At 40.5% G+C, this 18,948-nt stretch overlaps 1 protein-coding gene across 1 annotated transcript; it reads left to right on the forward strand.

Annotated features, from left to right (window-relative positions):
• The first annotated feature begins 786 nt into the window (after positions 1 to 786).
• On the forward strand, positions 787 to 18,148 carry LOC138193142 (uncharacterized). The gene is made up of 26 exons (XM_069140994.1): positions 787 to 860; positions 2,408 to 2,542; positions 3,034 to 3,179; positions 3,591 to 3,756; positions 3,871 to 5,591; positions 5,692 to 5,815; positions 6,009 to 6,077; positions 6,330 to 6,376; positions 6,746 to 6,895; positions 7,837 to 7,902; positions 8,029 to 8,178; positions 8,278 to 8,385; positions 8,952 to 9,081; positions 9,387 to 9,503; positions 9,633 to 9,677; positions 9,763 to 9,842; positions 9,996 to 10,108; positions 11,024 to 11,207; positions 11,754 to 11,838; positions 12,075 to 12,220; positions 12,391 to 12,481; positions 12,663 to 12,811; positions 12,912 to 12,997; positions 13,091 to 13,160; positions 13,561 to 13,679; positions 14,050 to 18,148. Exons 2-26 carry the CDS (start codon positions 2,419 to 2,421, stop codon positions 14,198 to 14,200), a joined length of 4,437 nt encoding a protein of 1,478 aa, XP_068997095.1. The 5' UTR covers positions 787 to 860; positions 2,408 to 2,418; the 3' UTR covers positions 14,201 to 18,148.
• The last annotated feature ends 800 nt before the right edge of the window (positions 18,149 to 18,948 follow it).

Below are 18,948 nucleotides of genomic sequence, written 5' to 3' on the forward strand. Positions count from 1 at the left end.
ACAAAAACGACACTGGCCTATGCTTTTCCTGCAGTCACGTGTTTAAATCTTAAACTGTCTGTAGATGTGCTTTTACCAGTAATTTCATTTGGCATTACTGTTTAGGAAAGATGGATCTTAAGTAATTCAGCGTATTGGCGACACACATGTAGAGTTTTGCTTTGTTGTGGCCGGATTAATGGGTAATAACAAGCTCGCTTATATAGTAATATTTAAAAAAAAAAATGTTTAGGGTAGCAGATCTGCCAGTTATGCCACTATGGTGCTAAAACAATACAAACGTGGGGAAAACGTCTCTGCTCAAGTAAACGTGACAATTCAGGTTTTAATGCAATTATTATCTCCTTTTGTCACTATAATGCTCCTTAATTACGTTACATGCATACTGTTGGTGACAGCCAACAAGAAATTGTCAGATTTTTATTTTTTTTTTGCCTGTGATTGTTGTAAAGACTAAATTGGACGAATTCTTGAATTAGTCAGTAATAATTCGGAGGTGAGTTGTGTTTTTTTGTTAAGTCTACAGTGTGGTTACAGCGCGTTGGTTTTCAAGTGAAGGGAGAAACTTAGTTGGCTAAAACTGAGGTGGAAGTGCAGAAAATTCTGCAACGTCAAGCCCAGTTTTGCACCGCAACAAACATTGTAAGATGCAAATTTGTTCAGGGGGTTCGTGCAGTCGATGGTTTCGTAAAATCGCGTTCATAGCTAACAGTCTTGCTGTGGGACAGCCTCCCTTTGTCGGCCGTCCAATGGATCGTTCCCGAATAATATGGACGTCACTGGGGCCGGTCTTGCGTCTCGGAAAGGGGTGCTTTAGATCGGAGCCTATGGTCGGAGCGCGCATCGTCAGGACGGCCGAGGTAAGTCACCCGTGATCTAACTACTGTATACAAAAAAATAAAAAATAAATAAATATAAATCAATCCGCTTTTAGTTTATTCGGATCGCACCAAATGAAGGTAGTTTACGGATGATGCACGCAGGGTCACGTTATTACAGGGTTTTTTTGTTTTTTTTTATCGTCCCGGTTTGTTGTAAATCCAGCCCTCTGCAAGCTCACAACACAAAGACCGGCTCATAACAAAATCCACGGCGACACCAGCACACACAGAGAGAGAACCGGGCGAGCTGCTGACTTCCTAACCACAGCTGCAATTTACTTTTATCTCGTAATGCCGGCTTTTGATGTAACTTGCACATGCGCGGATAGTCAGCTGTAATTACATGTTCTTAAGATGCAATGTCTGATTTTCACTTTTAAGACACTTGGTGCAAGGTAACATTCAAAAAAAGCATACAGATCCCTTCCCTCATGTGAAAGCAGGCTGTAAGAGCTGCACCGTGCATGCACTGCGAAATGTTGAAAGACAAAATGCGAGACTGTGGAAATGAAAAAGCCGGTCGGCGTGGTTAGTGGCTGTACTAATTCAGATGCACTGTATTTGTTTGTATTTTATGTAAAGTAAAATTGAACGGGATCTGCAGTCTGTGCCTTGCGTCAAAGCTCATGTTTCCTTGTCAGTGAAAGTTGTGTCCCCCATGGTTCGTTCGCGGCAAAACATGAACAACGCGAGATTTCACTGACGCTTTCTATACATTGAGGAAAAGGGGAGGAGGAATAGCAGCAGCGTGGCTGAAGTGTCCCTCACCTCGGTGTCTAAATAAATGCACACATGACAACAACATGCATCCAAAAGTCTCCAATGTGCAGATTTGTTCATTTGACAGAAAGAGCTCAGCTTGTATCCCCCACAAGTCAGACAGACAAAAGGAGATTAGGCAACCCACCCACTGGCTTCGCCTCACCCACCAACACCACCCCCACCCCCCTCCCCCAAGTTAGTCTTTGGGTCGAGGTAAATACGATCTGTTTTGGTAAACAGTAGCAATATGAAAGTTGCCTTTTGAAAGGACAAAGGTTTGAAATGCTATGCAACACTGAAAACCTGTCGATAGTGTACAAATGATGTACCCAACAACGCTGTGTTACAGATGTTTTACAAATAAGAACACGGGTGGTAAACAAATTCCTACAAAACAATGAATTAAAAAACATAAACAAGGCTTGTCACTTTGTCCGACACTGTTTTGAATGGTAAAGGGACTGACATAACTTCCTGGGAGTGGCAGGAGTATAATGAGTAATATTGTTGGATGGTTAAAAACTATTGATGTAGGCTGCTGTAAAACCACTTCTAAGTAAAAGATTTGCTTAGATAAGATATTGGCCTGTCATTCAAAATCACACACATGATAAAAAGCTTAGTGTGCAAGAAGGAAAGGACAAGACGGGGCTCAATAAAATAAAACAAAAATAAAGACATGAACTTGGGTCAACTATGCCAATCTAATCATTCATTCGTCATACTTTGAATTTATGAAAATCTAATTTTGCTTAATTTCTTAGAAAGCTGCAAGATGGAAAGTCCAGCGGTTGTGACCCCAGACGCCTCCCATGATAAATCCAGGTGCTTTGAATTGGTGACCTGGATCAACAACCTCCTGAAGACAAACTTCAAAGATGTGCAGGAGATGGCTTCAGGTGATTCATCAGTATGCGCTGAGCCCACTGAGATATTTTTGCAACAACCTTTGAATATATGCAAATCAACTTTGGGTGTCAGGTTGTTTGGCGTGTTCAGTTTCACTCCTTCGTGTTTGTTCATAATTTGCGACATCAGCTTTATTATACTATTAACTGATTTGTTTATGATTGTATCTCAGCTGTATTTTGACCGTGTTGCAGTTAATTTCCGGTTGCTGCTTCACATTAGAAGTTCGCCACCGGGCGACCCAGCAGGAGGCTTTTATATAGAAGCAGCTTTAGGGAATACAATTTATTTGTTACTGAGTTAGCAGAACTTTGCTAGCGGTGTTTTTCCTCAATTAAAACACAACAATCAGGATCATTCTTAAATATTGTCCTACTTTCTGTTTTATTATCCTAATAAAAAAACAACAAAATGATGGTTCTTCCTTCATTTACACAACACTTTCTGAACTGTCTGTCTGTCTGTATGTATGATCCAACAGGTGCATGCCACTGTCAGATCATGGACTGCATTTTTCCTGGATCTGTTGACATGACCACGGTGAAGTTTGATGCACAAAGTGAGGATGACTGCAAGCACAACTTCAGTCTCCTCCATGAGGCCTTCAGCAAGAGCGGAATAACAAAGGTGCGTTAACTCTAATAGAGTTGCAATACAGTTAAGACAAACAAACGAGAGACACATTTTTAATTTTTCAGCTTTAGAGGTTCGTAGGTAAACTCGTTTGGGCCTTCGGATGAAGCCGAGCCAGCTGTGTACCCTTGTTTCTATTCTCAATGCTAAGCTGAGCTAACAGTCTGCCGGCACTAACTTTATAGTTAATGTACAGATATGAGAGTCTCAATAATCTTCCCATTTCACTCTAAAGAAACTACAAATCATTGAGAATAAAGAATGTACTTCATATTTCTAACTTGACAAACCGTGCGTGTGGGTGTAACTTGGGTATCCATTTTTGGTACAAAACTTTTATTTTAATAGTGAGGTATAGTATAGTGTTGCTAAAAATGTTTTCATGTTTTCTTTGTTTTAATACAGACTGTTCCCGTGAAGGAGCTCATCAAAGGGGATTATAAAAGCAACTTGGAAATCCTGAAGTGGTTCAAAGTTTCCTACGCAGCAAAAGTCAAAAGCCAAGCATACAACCCGGTGAAAGCTCGAGACGGCCTTGATATCAGCCCTATTCTGGTATCTCCCCGCTCACGTAAGTGTAATTTAACCATTTCTTTCACTTTGATAATGAAATAAGTGTGTAATGTGTTTTGGTCATCACAATCGCAGCTCCTGTGCATTCATATTTTTTCTCTTATTTTTTCAGGGAGATCTGAGTTGGAAACAGACGCAGAAGAAAACGCCAATGCAACGCCAACTAGAAAATTTCCTTACACTGAAAAGTGGAAGGACATCTTCGATTGGGCTGACCCTTGTCCTGTCGGAGAGAACTACACTTACTGCTCCTCTTGCAAAAGCAACCTTAGTACATTTACTAAAGGCTTGATAGAACTTAGGCGACATGGGGAAACAAAAAAACACAAGAAAAGAGCTAAAATCTTCAAGAGTGGCCAATTCGCCGAGCCGCTGCCTTGTAGCGACGCAGCGATTCGGTTCATTCGCAACCACTGTTACTCCGGATCTGCTGAAGGTGAACAGGTGTCAAAACATTTTGCTCGCTGGAAGCTGGGGTCACAGTACCCCAAAAATATCACATCTGTTTGCCAACACACTCCTTACTGTGTGTATGTTTATGGAGGGGTAACCGTGGGCGAGGACGACACCGTCTCCGTGCTCCTTGTTGGGTTCTTTGATGTCGAAGCCTCCACTCACTGCCTCCGATTTCTGGATGCGCTTCAGTCAGTGGACGGTGCAGGAGATCAAACCGCCGCCGCGGTGGTGGAGACCTTGAAGAAGTTCGAGCTATCCACAGACAACCTCGTTGCTGTTTATTTCAGTGCTAACGGTGCGGCATCGGAGCAGATCCGCTCCCAGCTCAGAGAGCTCAACCCGAACATCACAGTCTTAGGAGGCCTGTACACCATCGCCGATGCTGCTTGTCATGCTGGCATTAAGGAACTCTCCAATCAGGCTCGAGAGTTGATGGTGGACCTCCATGCACACCACTGCTCCTGCTCGACCAAGAACGACAACCTCAAAGCTCTTTTTGGGTCTGATATCAGTGAAGACAGCACATCATTCTACCTCAACACCAGCTGCCTTAGATTTTGCCTGTTCGTCACCAAGATCTTGGAAATGTGGAGCGATCTGGAATTGTACTTTCGCTCCTGCCGTGAAGACGATGAGCAGTCCAAGTTAATCTGTGCTCAGCTGAAGGATCCCAAAGTCAAGGCAGCATTTTTGTTCCTGGAGCAGGCCTTAAAGCCTCTGTACAGCTTCCAAAGGCAAACACAGGGCGAGTCCAGGGCTGACATGCTTCTCATCCTAGAAGAAGTCAGTAACCTGCTATGCACCTACACCTCTTACTTCCTCCATCCTCAAGCTGCTGCTCGCTTTCTCAAGGAACGTGATGCTGAAATCCTTAAGAACAAGAAGTTCCACCTCTCAAGCCCTGAACTCGGTGACGGTGGTAAAGCAGTGAAAGACTTCCTGAAAAAGTCTGAGGCTGTAGAGGCTCTGCCTCTGTTGAACGAGGAGGCGTTGTCCTTTTATATTGCTCTCACGGGTTGCATTGCAGAGGAGTTGCCTTTAAACGACGGGGCGCTGAGGAGCATCGCTCAGCTGCTGAACCCCCAGAGCAGGCTGAAAGTGACGGGGAAAGCTGTAGGAGAGCTGGGAACCAAGCTGGGAATCTGCAGCTCCCCTGAAGAGGTGAAAGAGCTCACCAGTGAATTCCTTGAGTATCAGCTGGCAGGAGAGGGAGAGAGTGAAGAGGCAGCAAAGGACAGATCAGCAGTGGTTTCACTGGAGAAGCACTGGGCCAGCGTACTGAAGGACACGAAGCTGACCTCAGTCTTCAGGAAGCTTGTTTTGACCCTGTTGTCTTTCCCATGTCCTCCACTTCAAACTCAGAAAGTTTTTACTCAGGTATGTAAATAGTTGAGCTGTGTCACCATCTTTTGTCTGTGTTTAGTGTTAAAGAGTTAAATTGATTTGGCGCACTTGTTGATTGTTTGTCCTATTTTAGGCCTTGGAGAATGACGACTCTGCACTATTCTCTGAGAGTGAGGCCTTCACGGAAAGCGAGTGTGACGTCATGTCTGACAACGCTTTCTCTGACAGCAACAAGGAATCCAGGGTTTGTACTCGAGGTAAGACGAAATATGGTCCATCGGGTAAATTAAACAGGTATGGGAAAGTTGCAACACATTTTTTTTGTAACAACCTGATAATGAAACCCTTTCATGAGATGATAATGATTATATGATATACAAGTAATGAGAAGTTAAGCCGAAGTGATTGCTGTGGATCTAATTTTTTTCACACTTTGATCTAATTTTTGAGGAATTAATGGCTCTAATCTAACAGTAAAACCGTGTGAAGTCCGTCTCATGAAGATACACCGCAAAACAAGTAAGAAAAGCAATTTTTAATTCCTATTTTTACACAATTTTAAGAAAATACCGGACATAATTGAAATATACATTTATTTTGTAAAATTAATTAAAGCTGATTCATTTTTTAACTGGAAAAAGTAAAAGGAAAAAAAAAAGGATTTTGTAATTAGAAATTGTTTCAGGATAGTCATCCTCCAGACTTTCATAATGCAGTTATGATGCATCTGATCTCTAATAAAAAATACTGTAATACATGCTGTTTCCAAAGATTCCAGTAATGAAAACGACGGAGAGAACGGTGACTTGTGCAAAGAGGTAGCAGATTTTCTTCTGTTTGTTGTTTTGAATGTTGAATCTATATCAAAAATACGTTTTTAATGACATAAAAAAAATCTATTTGTGCTGACTTCAGAAACTTCTGTAAATTCTGTTGTTTGACTATAAATGTCATCAGCTACTCATGAAAGCTGCAACCAGAACCGTTTGTGAGGTGAATCTTTGTCTCTTCAATCCCTCTACTCTACTAACGCCTCCGTTGCCTTTCTTTATTCCTTTCATCTTCATGCCCAACGTAATCACTGGTACGATGGGGTGGTGTCTGTCTATGTGAAGGCGTGTGTGTTTTGGTTGACATTTGCATGTGCATGATATTTTAGTGTGTAATGAGAGTGTGCTGTCTCTCAGGAGGCCATTAGGGGAAGTTTTGGCTGGGAGAGCAGCCTGCGCCAGAAGCCACAAGCCCGTACAGTGTTTCAGGCTGGTGCTAGCTCCTGGTGCAAAGCCGTAGATGTTGATAAGGACAGCAAAAATGGTGTGGAGTCCCAAGATGAGGTGGTAGGTATACTCAGGTATACTACCAGAATATCAGTGGACCGTTAAATGCTACTGCAACAAACAACAAAATACTTTACAACAGTGAAAATTCCTGATTGCCCAGTTAGGAAACTAAATAAATTAAAAAATATTATAAATAACTTCAAATCCAACTATTACGTAAATAAATTAATATATAGAATAATACGTTTTAGGTATTGTTGTGACAAATCCACATCAAAACGGTGACATTGGCAACGGGTAATTGCTGCTGAAGCATCCGACCATTTACATGGTATTTTCAATGAATTCAGTTCACACAAAAAGGCCTTGGAAGGTATTAAAAGGTCTTTTAACAGAAATATGAAACAATTTTTTTTCATAGAATGTAACTTTGGTTGCACATTTTTTTTGCCGGCATTCGTGAGATGCTAAAAATGACAAGTGAGACTGGTGCGACAGAGACTGTTCGGCTCTTTTTTGTGTGTGTTTCAGTCAGCATCATCAGACCTGTAGAAAACAGTCACCGGCCCATTTTGCACAGCGATCCTGCAGTGCCGTCATCAAGAAAATCCTGGCTTTTCTTTTTTTTTTTTTTATAGTAAACTAAACAAAGCCAGAAAAATTACACCACAAAGTGTGATTTTGAATAACATGCCATCGTAACGTTGACACAACAGTGCCTGCCTCCAGTCCCGCGCTATGCCGGCCTTCAATTTCTACGTGAAAAGAGAGAGCTGGAATCGTTTCCAGACTTGAACGAGCCGTATAAAATGAGCTACTGTTGCCTGCTGCTTTATTTTGTAGCCAGCAGTACACGAGTCAGGAAACTCGCCGAATCTTACCGGCCAGGTGTCCGTTTAACATGAAGTGATTGTTGGCAAATTTACAAACATTTTCCTAACATTTTCCTTATTTCTTACCTTTTGCCTTCTTTGACCTTCTGTTGCGGTCACTTTCAGTCGGAGGAAACATCACCGTCCGGTAAACCCACGCCAACCAGAGGACGGGGGAAACATTCCTACCAGGTAATGTGTAAAGTCCACAATAGAGTTCCCTCACGTTCTGTAAATCAAACATTGTGTCATAAAAATGACTGAATCTGATTGGAGTCCGATTTTTATGTGCATGTCCTTTCCTCTTGTTTTCTGCAGGATGGTAAAGGGTTTCCGACAGGAGAGCTGGTGTGGGGGAAGGTGAAAGGCTTTTCCTGGTGGCCGGGGATGGTGATGCCTTGGAAGACCAAGTCTGCTCCCCCGGGTATGCGGCGGGTGGAGTGGTTCGGAGACGGGATGTTCTCGGAGGTAAGAAGTACAGTTCTCAGCTGTTAATTTGGATCTTTATTTGCTCAAACTGCAGAAACACTTCACGGATCTTTACATCACGACTGTTTTCCGTTACAGATCTATACAGAGGGTCTTATGGCATTCAGTACCTTCAACAAGTGTTTCTGCAAAAATTCCTTTGCCAGCTTGCCCATCTACAAGGAAGCCATCTACCAAATTATCGAGGTAATCAAAACATTTCTGTGTCGACAGCCAACATGTAAAGTAACTGATTTACATTCTATGTAAATCAGAACATCAGATTTTCATATGTTCTGTGTTTTCTGTCAAATTTCTTTCTTAAACACGCAACATTTTCTTTGCTTCCCAAAGTAACACTAATACACAATAACACAGTAATGTCTCATTTTTCTAAATACGGAAATTAACTACAATCAAACTAATGATAGTATAACTAAAGATCTTCATGCCATTGGTTCTGTGATGTTCTGAGATGCTGCTTTATTCCTGTCAACAAAGAGCAAAGTGGAAAGTTGGCAACAGCAGCTACTTGAGTGTTCTTTGGCTTTAATAGGAAACCAAAAGGTTTGTTGATTGGGACAAAACTGGGAGCAAGTCTGTCATTTGAAAAATGATTTTTAACAGCTGAGTAGCTGAGTGTCTCCTGACTCTGTTTACCTCTGGTACTCATCATGTACTGTATGTCGAATCACTTGGCAGAAGCGTGCCAGAAAACTTGTAAACCACATTTACCAAATGTTCCAGATTTTGACCACATCTCTAATCTGCAGTTGGCAGGCGAGCGATGTGGGAAGTCTTTTGCTGATGCACAAGGTGATAAAGGAAAAGAGCTGAAGCTGATGCTGGACTGGGCTTTTGAAGGATTTCTGCCAACAGGAGCTGAAGGATTTGCACCTCCTGGTATGTGCACATTTACAAATCCAATAAATACCTTCATCAGGAAAGGCAGATTTATAAGCATGTAGACTACGTTATGGTCCATCCTAAAGAAAGCCTCAGAGAGCAGACTAGTTCACACAGGTCTTCTATATTTTTTTAAGATTCTAGAATTAAAAGATTAGCTGTCATGTTTTGTCTTGCTCTGTCATCTGGCTCGATCAGAGATTTTTTATTTTTTTTTCGGTCAACATGTTAAAACAAGTTCCTTAAAATCACGAATGTTTCCATGAAATTTCTTTTGACTCTGCATTTTCCTGGTCTTCCAGATGCTGCTGCACCTCTCGATTCTCCCGACTCTGTCCTGTCCGACTACCAGCCCCCCGCAAAAAGAAAATATATTTTAAAAAATAAGACAAATGCCCCCGTCATCACCTGCGGCAGAGGTACGTAGTGTTTGGAATGAAGTCCATAGAAATATAAAGGTACATGTGAGGAACTGACTCCATTAGGTAATATAAGTATTTGATTTTACTGCCGTGCTTATTTTTCTTCTTTCTGATTTTTCTTTACAGAATCAATAAGGGAAAGGGTCAAAGAGAAAGGCAGAACAATTGAAGGTAACGTTTGTGTGAGCGTGTGGAAGAAGTAGAATTTTTGATACAAACATAAAGTTGTTAATTTTAAGGCAATATTTTATTTCAGACTTTTGTTTGTGTTGTGGATCCTCTGAGCTCGAAGTGCAGCACCCGTTGTTTGAGGGTGGTCTTTGCCTAAAATGCAAGGTAATCTAATAACACGATGATCTATCTCTGTGTACGTTATGTAGTGTGCTTTACTCCATCCCAGCCCAGTGTCTGAATGTTTAACCTTCATCTGAAACACAGCCGCCATTAACATCCGAAATGCTGCAAAACGCCCCTTGTCACTGTTTGCAGGAGAACTTCACGGAGACGCTGTACCGCTACGACGAAGACGGCTACCAGTCGTACTGCACCGTGTGCTGCGCAGGCCTGGAGGTCATCCTGTGTGGCAACGACAGCTGCTGCAGGTAAACACTGCGCAGGTGGTATTTGTCACAAGCCAGCATAATGATGTTTTACTACTGTTCACTTTTTTTAATACTTCGATTCATGATACACCAAACTTACGTTCACAATTCACATCACAGATTGAGGCTTATTTCAAAACTTTGGAGACTACCTGAAGCTGTTAGATTTACCACCACCCTGCAGTCCCAAGTGATTCTCATCGGCCAGTTTAAGGGGTCATCGAACACTGTCGGTCCGTCCCATCTCTCTCAGTTTAATTATCTGCGGGCTCGAACTTAAATCCTGTTATTTATCTTATTTCCATGCCAGCTGTCAGCTGTTTCTGTTTGCAGTGTACCAATATTATACAGACTGTCGTCACTGGATTACTTTTACACTGAAGAAAATCGTGTTATAATGCTCTTTTATAACCTGAGAACTTGCCTACGTTGTGTTGTCATGGAGATAACGGCAGAAAGGACTACTGTGTTTTGTGTTGTTAGTTATGGGTCTGAAAATGTCAGGATGGACTGATGAAGACAGAACAAATACTAACACAAGTGGAGGCATTCGGGGATACTTATGTGTGTGACAGTCATTGCTGTTAGTCTCAACTGTCGACTGTGACCGAGTCAACAAGACAAAAGCACATTAATTCTGGGTTTGGCCTCGTGTGTCTTCCTCCACGTCCTCCTTCAGCTGTCCAGTTTGAAAACCTCTGAGCTTGATGTCAGCTAGTTGTCCTCATCGAAACAGAAGAAAAAGTCTCGTGGGCGTTCTGATGAATATTTTTGTCCATATTACAGTGCACATTTTTCATTTTTCTATTTGACTCATGAATAATAACTGTTCAGCTTTTGATGCCTTCACCTGGATAGCTCATGCAGATCACTCCCATTTCTCACGCATGTTCTCGGGTGTTCTCCGTTTCTCAGATGTTTCTGTAAGGACTGTCTGGACATCCTGGTGGGGCTGGGAACTTTTGAAAAGCTGAAAGACGTCGATCCCTGGAGCTGCTTCTTCTGCAAACCCTCACAGTGTGAAGGAAACCTCAAACTCAGACCAGACTGGAGCGTCAAGGTTCAAGACTTCTTCGCCAACAACAGCGCCATGGAGTTTGTACGTATCACACTTTCCTCTCAGTCAAAATGTTTTACAGTTTTCTTTTCTGATGAGGAGTGAAGAGTTGTTTGTTCTTTGATAGGTAAACTAAAGCTACCAACTAATCTAAAAATTTAAGTTTAAGCCCGACTTCTGTGACTGAAAGACATCATGATCCACCAGGAAGTGACGTAGATGTATGTTGACCAGTGATTGTAGGATTTTTAGGTTGATATTTAAGGTCAGAAGTGTCCGAATATTCTTCTCCCGTGCATCAGTTTCATCACGCTCTGTCAGATAATCTGAAGAACTTGGTGTGATTGCAGTTCAGTGTGAAAAGTTTGTTATAATATATTATTATATTATGGTTTAGATTTTCTTTTCAAAGTAATCACTCCGTTCCTCTGCTGTTTGAAGCTCTGCTATTCAGGCTTTGTGCCATAAACTCCTGGAATTGGCCAACATGTATTTCTCCACCAAGTTTAGGAGTAAACCAGGGCTTTAATTTCTTTATATAGATTTCTTTTATTCAAAATTTGTAAATGTGTTTATTTTTAATCACAGGAGCCTCACAGAGTTTACCCTTCCATCCCTGCCGATCAGCGCAGACCGCTTAGGGTGCTCTCTCTTTTTGATGGCATTGCAACAGGTGGGTTCATCACGTTTAATGTGTTTTTGATAGAAACTCAGCCAGCATCTACGATACTGTGTCTTTATATAATAATCAGGAGCTTTGGAAGCTTGAGTTGGACAGTCACCTCAAACAGAAATACAAATGTAACAGCAGGCAGTATTGGAGTTTACATTACATAAATTGTGCACCTTTTTGTTATTGTTTTAAGCTTTAATATTAACCTGTTTTTAATTACTGCGGCCGCCTGACAGGATACCTGGTGCTCAAAGATCTGGGCTTCAAGCTGGAACGCTACATCGCTTCAGAGATTTGCGACGATTCGATTGCTGTTGGGATGATCAAGCACGAGGGGAAGATCGAATACGTCAACGATGTTCGCACCATCACGAGGAAACATGTGAGTACCAGCTGGATAAACACTACTGTTACTACTACTACTGCTGCTACTACTACTACTACTATTTAAGTTCCTGTTATTAATCTCTGAGAATTTGTCACATTGAAGAAGCTAAAAATAAAATCAGAATATGAACTGAACTGAACTTGAGCTGTATTTGTGTGTTCAAGCTGGCTGACTGGGGTCCATTTGATATTCTGATTGGAGGCAGTCCGTGTAACGACCTGTCGATGGTCAACCCGCTCCGAAAAGGATTATTCGGTATGCTGCTTCTGAACTTCTGTTAAAGGCAATTTTGTAGTTGCACATGTTGAACAGGAAACACGTAGCGACGGATAAAATGCAGGAGAATATAAAATCACTAAAGTTTTCTGTCTCCTCCACACACAGACTCTTCTTTAGTGATTCTTTGTCTGTGTTTGTCGCTCTGTTCGTCCTGCAGAGGGCACTGGGAGACTCTTTTTCGAGTTCTACCGCATACTGACTCTGCTGAAGCCGAAGGAGGGCGACAACCGTCCGTTTTTCTGGTTGTTTGAGAACGTGGTTTTCATGAGCGCCAAGGATAAATCAGATATCTGCAGGTTCCTTGAGGTGATTGTATTTTATGGTTACTGAATGTATGCTGTCAGTGTGCTGGCAGGAAACATTACGTTTTAATACTTAATATTTGAATTCTGTCTTTTTATTACAGTGCAATCCGATTCTTATCGATGCAGTGAAAGTCAGCCCTGCTCACAGAGCACGCTACTTTTGGGGAAACCTACCGGGCATGAACAGGTACATACTAATACCGTCATACACCTCCATACTGGAAGGCAGAAACTCTGGTCTTTGAAAGTCTGTTAACATTCCTGTCTGTTTTCTTTTCAGACCTCTCGCTACATCTCTTGATGACAAAGTGACTCTCCAGGATTGTTTGGAGTCTGGACGTCAAGCAAAGGTAGGATTTTTTTTTTAAATATATTATGTCATATTTTCATATAATTTTTAGTTTGTAGTTTGTAACATGATGATAACGTTAAAGTTTCAACACTCTTTGCTGTTTTTTCATTTTTTTATGTACTGTAACAGAAAGGCCAGCTGTTTAAAAAAAAAAAAGCCTTGTCAGCGACTGACTAATAGAGTAACACTCCGCTGAATGCGGCGACTTCCTGTATCAGTTTCAAATTAAAAGCTGTCATTTCAAAGTAAAAGCCCAGCAGTGTTTCATACACAGTCCAGACATTTACTTTGATCTTGAACCTCGTCTTATTGTGGAAGCAGCTGCGCAACCAGGAGAGTTTAAATAATTCTGTTGAGTCTAAACACTTGCATTTAAAATTTGTCGTCTCTCCCTGCAGTTTGACAAAGTGCGCACGATCACCACTAAATCTAACTCCATAAGGCAGGGGAAGATGGGGCCGCTGCCTGTCAACATGAATGGCAAGGAGGACTACCTGTGGTGCACTGAGATGGAACAGTAAGCACAACATATCATTGACTGATTTACTTCCAGGGAGTTTTTTTTGGGTCCATATTGCAGCTCCAGCTTTGCGTCTTGTGATGGATTAGTGTCGGGCTTTGCATTGCGGGTCAATCAAGGGAATCTCGATTTCATATACCATTCACCATCCAACTAGGAGCTATGTTTTCTGAGTTTCTTTATTCAGTTTTTAATTAATTTGTTTTTAATATTTTGCAAGAAACATTTTTTGCTTTGTCCAGCTTGTAAGCCTCTGAGGATATTATATGAAAAAGACATCAGAAATATAAGAATACTCATTTGTCAAAATTTGTAAATGTCGTCAGACCTGTTAGTCTCTGAGTCTCTAAGTGTCGACTCTTTTCAGGATCTTTGGCTTCCCCAAACACTACACGGATGTGAACAACATGGGCCGGATGCAGAGGCAGAAAGTTCTGGGCCGCTCCTGGAGCGTCCCCGTGATCCGTCACCTCGTCGCCCCTCTGAAGGATTATTTTGAATGTGAACAGCAACTGTGAAGTGAATCCTCACATCAGAGCAGCAGCGGTAAAAAAAACCCAATGCCTTATCCTGCCCTGTGTTACTAGGTAGTTCAAACTCTCAGGTCTTTCCCTCTGAAAGACTTTATTTAGTATTGTGACTTTTAGAAATGTTTTGCTCGCGAGCTCCTTTTAATCCTGTGATCTAGGTCGTCCGGGCACGGACACTTTTCAGTCTGTTTATTTCAGTTTTACTTTGACTAATGACGGTGCTGTGATCAAACAGTAATGTTGCTCTGAACACGGGCCTGTGTCACGAAGTGAGACGAGACGGTTAGCCAGCCAACTTTGGGCTTTCAGGTTAACTTCAGAGGAGGAGATGAAAACCTGCCAACAGCTCCACTCATTCAGCTCAGTGGATTAATGGAGTCATCAGATTTTGTGGAATCACTTTGCATACTGTGATAATTACTTCAGAGACAGGAAACATTTTTTGCACAACTGCGTGCACAGATTAAAGTAGAGTTTACCACACTTACTGCATAGTAATTGCACACAATGTTTTTAATTAGCTCCGCGTATAATCAATGCAACATTTTTATCAGTAAGACCTCATCATGACTTTAATTATAATTATTTTTTACTTTGTATAATATGAAAGAAAACGCTCGTATGAGGACTGTTTTAGCTTCTGGGTTTTTTTTGTTTTTTTTGTAACCAAAGTTTTCAGCACCAAACAGCCATTTGGGGCGAGATTGTGAACATAGTGAAGCGTTAAGAGCCAGATATTTCCCTCAGGACCAGGAGATCAGCAGCAAAGCTAAACAACAGCGAGTACTGGACTCACATTCAGCAGGTGGCCTGAAACACGACTTCGTGTTAATACTGATGCGGCTGTGAAACCGCTCCATGTGGAAGTAGACAACTTGGTCGTTAACAGGTTTCCAGTATTGGCTCAAAAGCTTCCCCCCAAGTGGCCAGAATCATTTACTGCAGGTTTAATTTATTCATTTCAGGGGTTTTACTCCAGTTTTACTTTAGCTGTTTTTAAATGCATTATATATGTATATGTTGTTCATCACGGGGGGAAAAATTGCTCCAAAATGTGACTGACCTCAGTGACCCAAAGAGCTGCCGAACTCACTTCGTGGTACAGGCCTCAGCTCTCTACCTCAACACTTTAATCTGCAGTTAGTTTTTTAATGTCTGTTAATTTATGAATATGAAACATGTTAACTTTTTTTTATTTTTTTTTTACTTTCTATCTGTATTTTATATTTTCTTATTGTATAATCTTACTTTTACATCTGATCTAGTCCTGATCATGAATTTTAATGTTTTATTTTCTATTCATTGAGTTGATTGACTAGACAGTTTTGTAATCTGCATTTTAATACATTTTTATCCAAATTCCAACGATCACTCTGCGGTGCACCAGTGATTTTGGTCAAAGTTACCTCACTGGGTTTGGACTTTTGCTTACATTAGATCTATTTTAAGGACTTACTATTTATCTAATACCAAAAATACTTCTCACCGAATCTTCTCAAAGAAAACAAACTGGTGCTGTCGAAAAATGGTTTTAACTGGAGTGTTTTTAATATACTGAAAAGGTCTGACTTTAAATACATAACATGCAGTGTCTTCTAAATTAGGAGAGGCATACCTTAAAGAACTGTTACAATGGTTTTACACGTTTGATCCCTTTAACGAGATGTGCACGCTGTAAAGCAACAAGCAAACTATATTTCTAACTACTTTTCTGGCTAGAAAAAGGCACGCAATTATGTAAAAGTTATTCCTTTTATAAAGCGAACAGCACAAATCTTTCTCAGGGTCAAACAACAACAACAACACACACAGGTGACAACTGTAAGAACAAAAGACTTAAGCAGACATGTCCTGCATTAATAATTGCTTTGGTTTATTTTAAGGCAACGGATGGAAAATTAAAAACAGCGAAGAGGGAAATACTTCAGGAAAAAAAAGATGGTGAATGAATAATGGGAAATTCACACAGTTTAAAAGTAATTTAAAATGTAAACAAAAAAGGAAATCAGCATCTGATTCAAGTAATAAACTGGATGATCAGAATTTAACCTGCAAGGATTATTGACACTTTTTAAACGATCTTTTTGCCTCGATTATAAATAAACGTTTTGTACTTGATCAAAGCAGCGAGCCTCAAACTGATCCTGCTGATTCCCAGTTCTTCAGTGGTTTTGCTTGTTGGGACATAAAATAAACACTGATCTGCTTTATTATTAGCAAAGTTAAATAATACTGTGATGATGTCACAACGTAAACTGTATTCAGCTGCGTAACAGTTGGACGACGGTCAAACGGAGTTAAATAATTCGGACAGTGTGATATAATTAATCATAAGTAAGTACAGGCAAAATATGGAATATGACCATGAAAATGTAAATATTTATTTCATACTGTCCTATTTATTTACCTCATTTTGGTTTCTTCGGGGTCCATAAATGGGTTCGACGGCAGCCATGTTTACTGATCGTTCTTCCATCGCGCAGCTGCAGTAAAGTTTCCAACAAGTAAACACTAAACTGCTCCGACTTACAGATTTTTAAACGTGTCCTCGCAGTTTCCGCTGCACCTCAAACTTTTTGGTTTTGCTTTGTTGATTTTCATACCAATCTTCCTGACAGCTATTAGTCAATTAATCAATGATCGTATCAAAGGAAAGTTGGTTAAATAATGTATCAAGCCAAAATGCCACAACTTGTTATGGTTCCAGGTTCTCAAATTTGTGGAGATTTAATCGTAATTAACATCCAGTTGATCGATTACTTTTGTAATTCAATAATTGATTAAATGTTTAGTCATTCTTTAAACGCAAAAAAACAACAACATTAGACTACATCATCAGTGGCAGGATTTGCTACCGATGCTTCTTTTTCCACACATTATCTCAAACTGGATATCTTCCCTAAAACACAGCAACGTTTTTGGACGGAATATTTTGACTTAAAAAAAACCACAAAATCTTCTTTTTGAAAAAATAATCGACTAAATCATCAATAATAAGTGAATTCTTATTTGCAGCTTTACTCTTTGGGGATTTTGATATTGTTAACGCAGACACTTTGTGCTCCAGGATGTTGTATTGTAACCATTTTTTTTTTTTTTTACTGTTTTCTGATGTTTTATTTGCTGAACCGTTCATTGATTAATCAGTCATGAAAAGTTAACTGCATCCCGGCTGTGACATCAGCATTGTTGAGTGTTGTTGTTTACTGCACACACATATGGTCCTTTAAAGTTCAGTGAGGCGTGTGACTGACACGTTTTTTTTGTAATTAAAAAAAAAAAAGGTTTTTGTGCTCACCTGTTTTTTTTGGGTTTTTTTTTATTGCATCGTGTCAACTTTACCCGAAGTTATTATAGCCTGTTAGTTTCCTGTGAAAGACCTCTCATCTGTATTTCACTGGATGTTCTGCATGTGGTCACGTGTTACAGACGGTGAAATGTTCTGATGTGGTTTTAACTCTTTGTCTGTTTGAAGGTGCTATGGTAACGGTGCTAACTTTGAAAGTACAGTTTTGGTTATGTTACGTTTTAGCTCTGATGTTTACTGGCAGCAGGAAAATGTGAACTTTTTCTGTAGGTTTTGGTTTTGTATTGTGTTGACTGTTCAAATGTGTTTTTTGTTTTTGTTTATCAAGTGACAAAGTAATGTAGAGAAATATTAGTGTGATAGTCAAGTTTTTGTTGGTGAAAAGAACAGATGTGGGGACTTGAAGAATAAAAGTATGTGTGGGATTTTCACTCGGGCATGACAACATGTGTTGTGCAAATGTTTGGGTTTTTGTTTTGCTTTTACTTTTACTTTCTATTAGGTCTTGACTAATTTAGCCAAAAAATGCCACTTCATAAGCCTTACCCATGATTAATTAAAGACATAAATTCAGGACGGAGTGCTCCAGTCCCTCATTTTTTTATGCTTTCTGCTCGTGAATGTGATATCTCGGCAACTAAATGTTGTTGGTTTCCTTGTTGTTTTGAGTTTACTTCTTCTCTCAATCTTCTGATCACGTCTCAACTTTAACGGCTGGAGGTGAAGCCCAGATAAACAGAGACAGATTAAAACAGCAGTGGACTTTGACTTATTTTTTCAGATTTCAGATGCCATAATATAACTTTTTTTTTCATATTTTGGATGATATGCTATAGTATGAATATTTTTCATAAATTTGACAAAAAAAGTCATACTGTAGCATGTCATCCGAAATATGAAAATGTCCAAAATATGAGAAAAAAGTCATGCGAAATTTGGATGACATGCCACACTGACTTTTTCTTCATTTTTTTAATTACGCCCCGACGTGCAGCATGTTAAGGGCCCGCTTATCACTCCTTGCAGTTTTAATTCTGCTTTTTTTTTAATCCTCATTCCTTGTTATGTGACAACAACATGTCATGTTGTTTGACTTTTCATAGTCTTTATTCCAAAATACAGAGTGAAGTCACTTTGTTTCCCAGGGTTTCAGCATCCGTCCCATCTGAGAAGGAGTAGGACTCTGGTTGTTCGGTTGTACGTCCAGTTTTGTCACTCCGGGCACTTCCTTTCCCTCCTGAACCAGCCGCATCACCTCCGCAAAGGTAAGCTGCTTCGTCTCTGTGTGCGCAGATGTTTCTGCCGTTTGGTTTTCACTGATATCGCAGTCCGAATGTGACGCCGTCCTCCGGTCCAGCTGCTCAACAGCAAAGTCTGACGACGTCACACGGTGAGATGAAGAGCTCCGCTGTTTGTAGCCGGTCCGATC

This window comes from Embiotoca jacksoni, unplaced genomic scaffold (assembly GCF_022577435.1).
Source record: "Embiotoca jacksoni isolate LCO1_2020_lvr unplaced genomic scaffold, fEmbJac1.0.p SCAF_9, whole genome shotgun sequence".
NCBI lineage: Eukaryota > Metazoa > Chordata > Actinopteri > Embiotocidae > Embiotoca > Embiotoca jacksoni.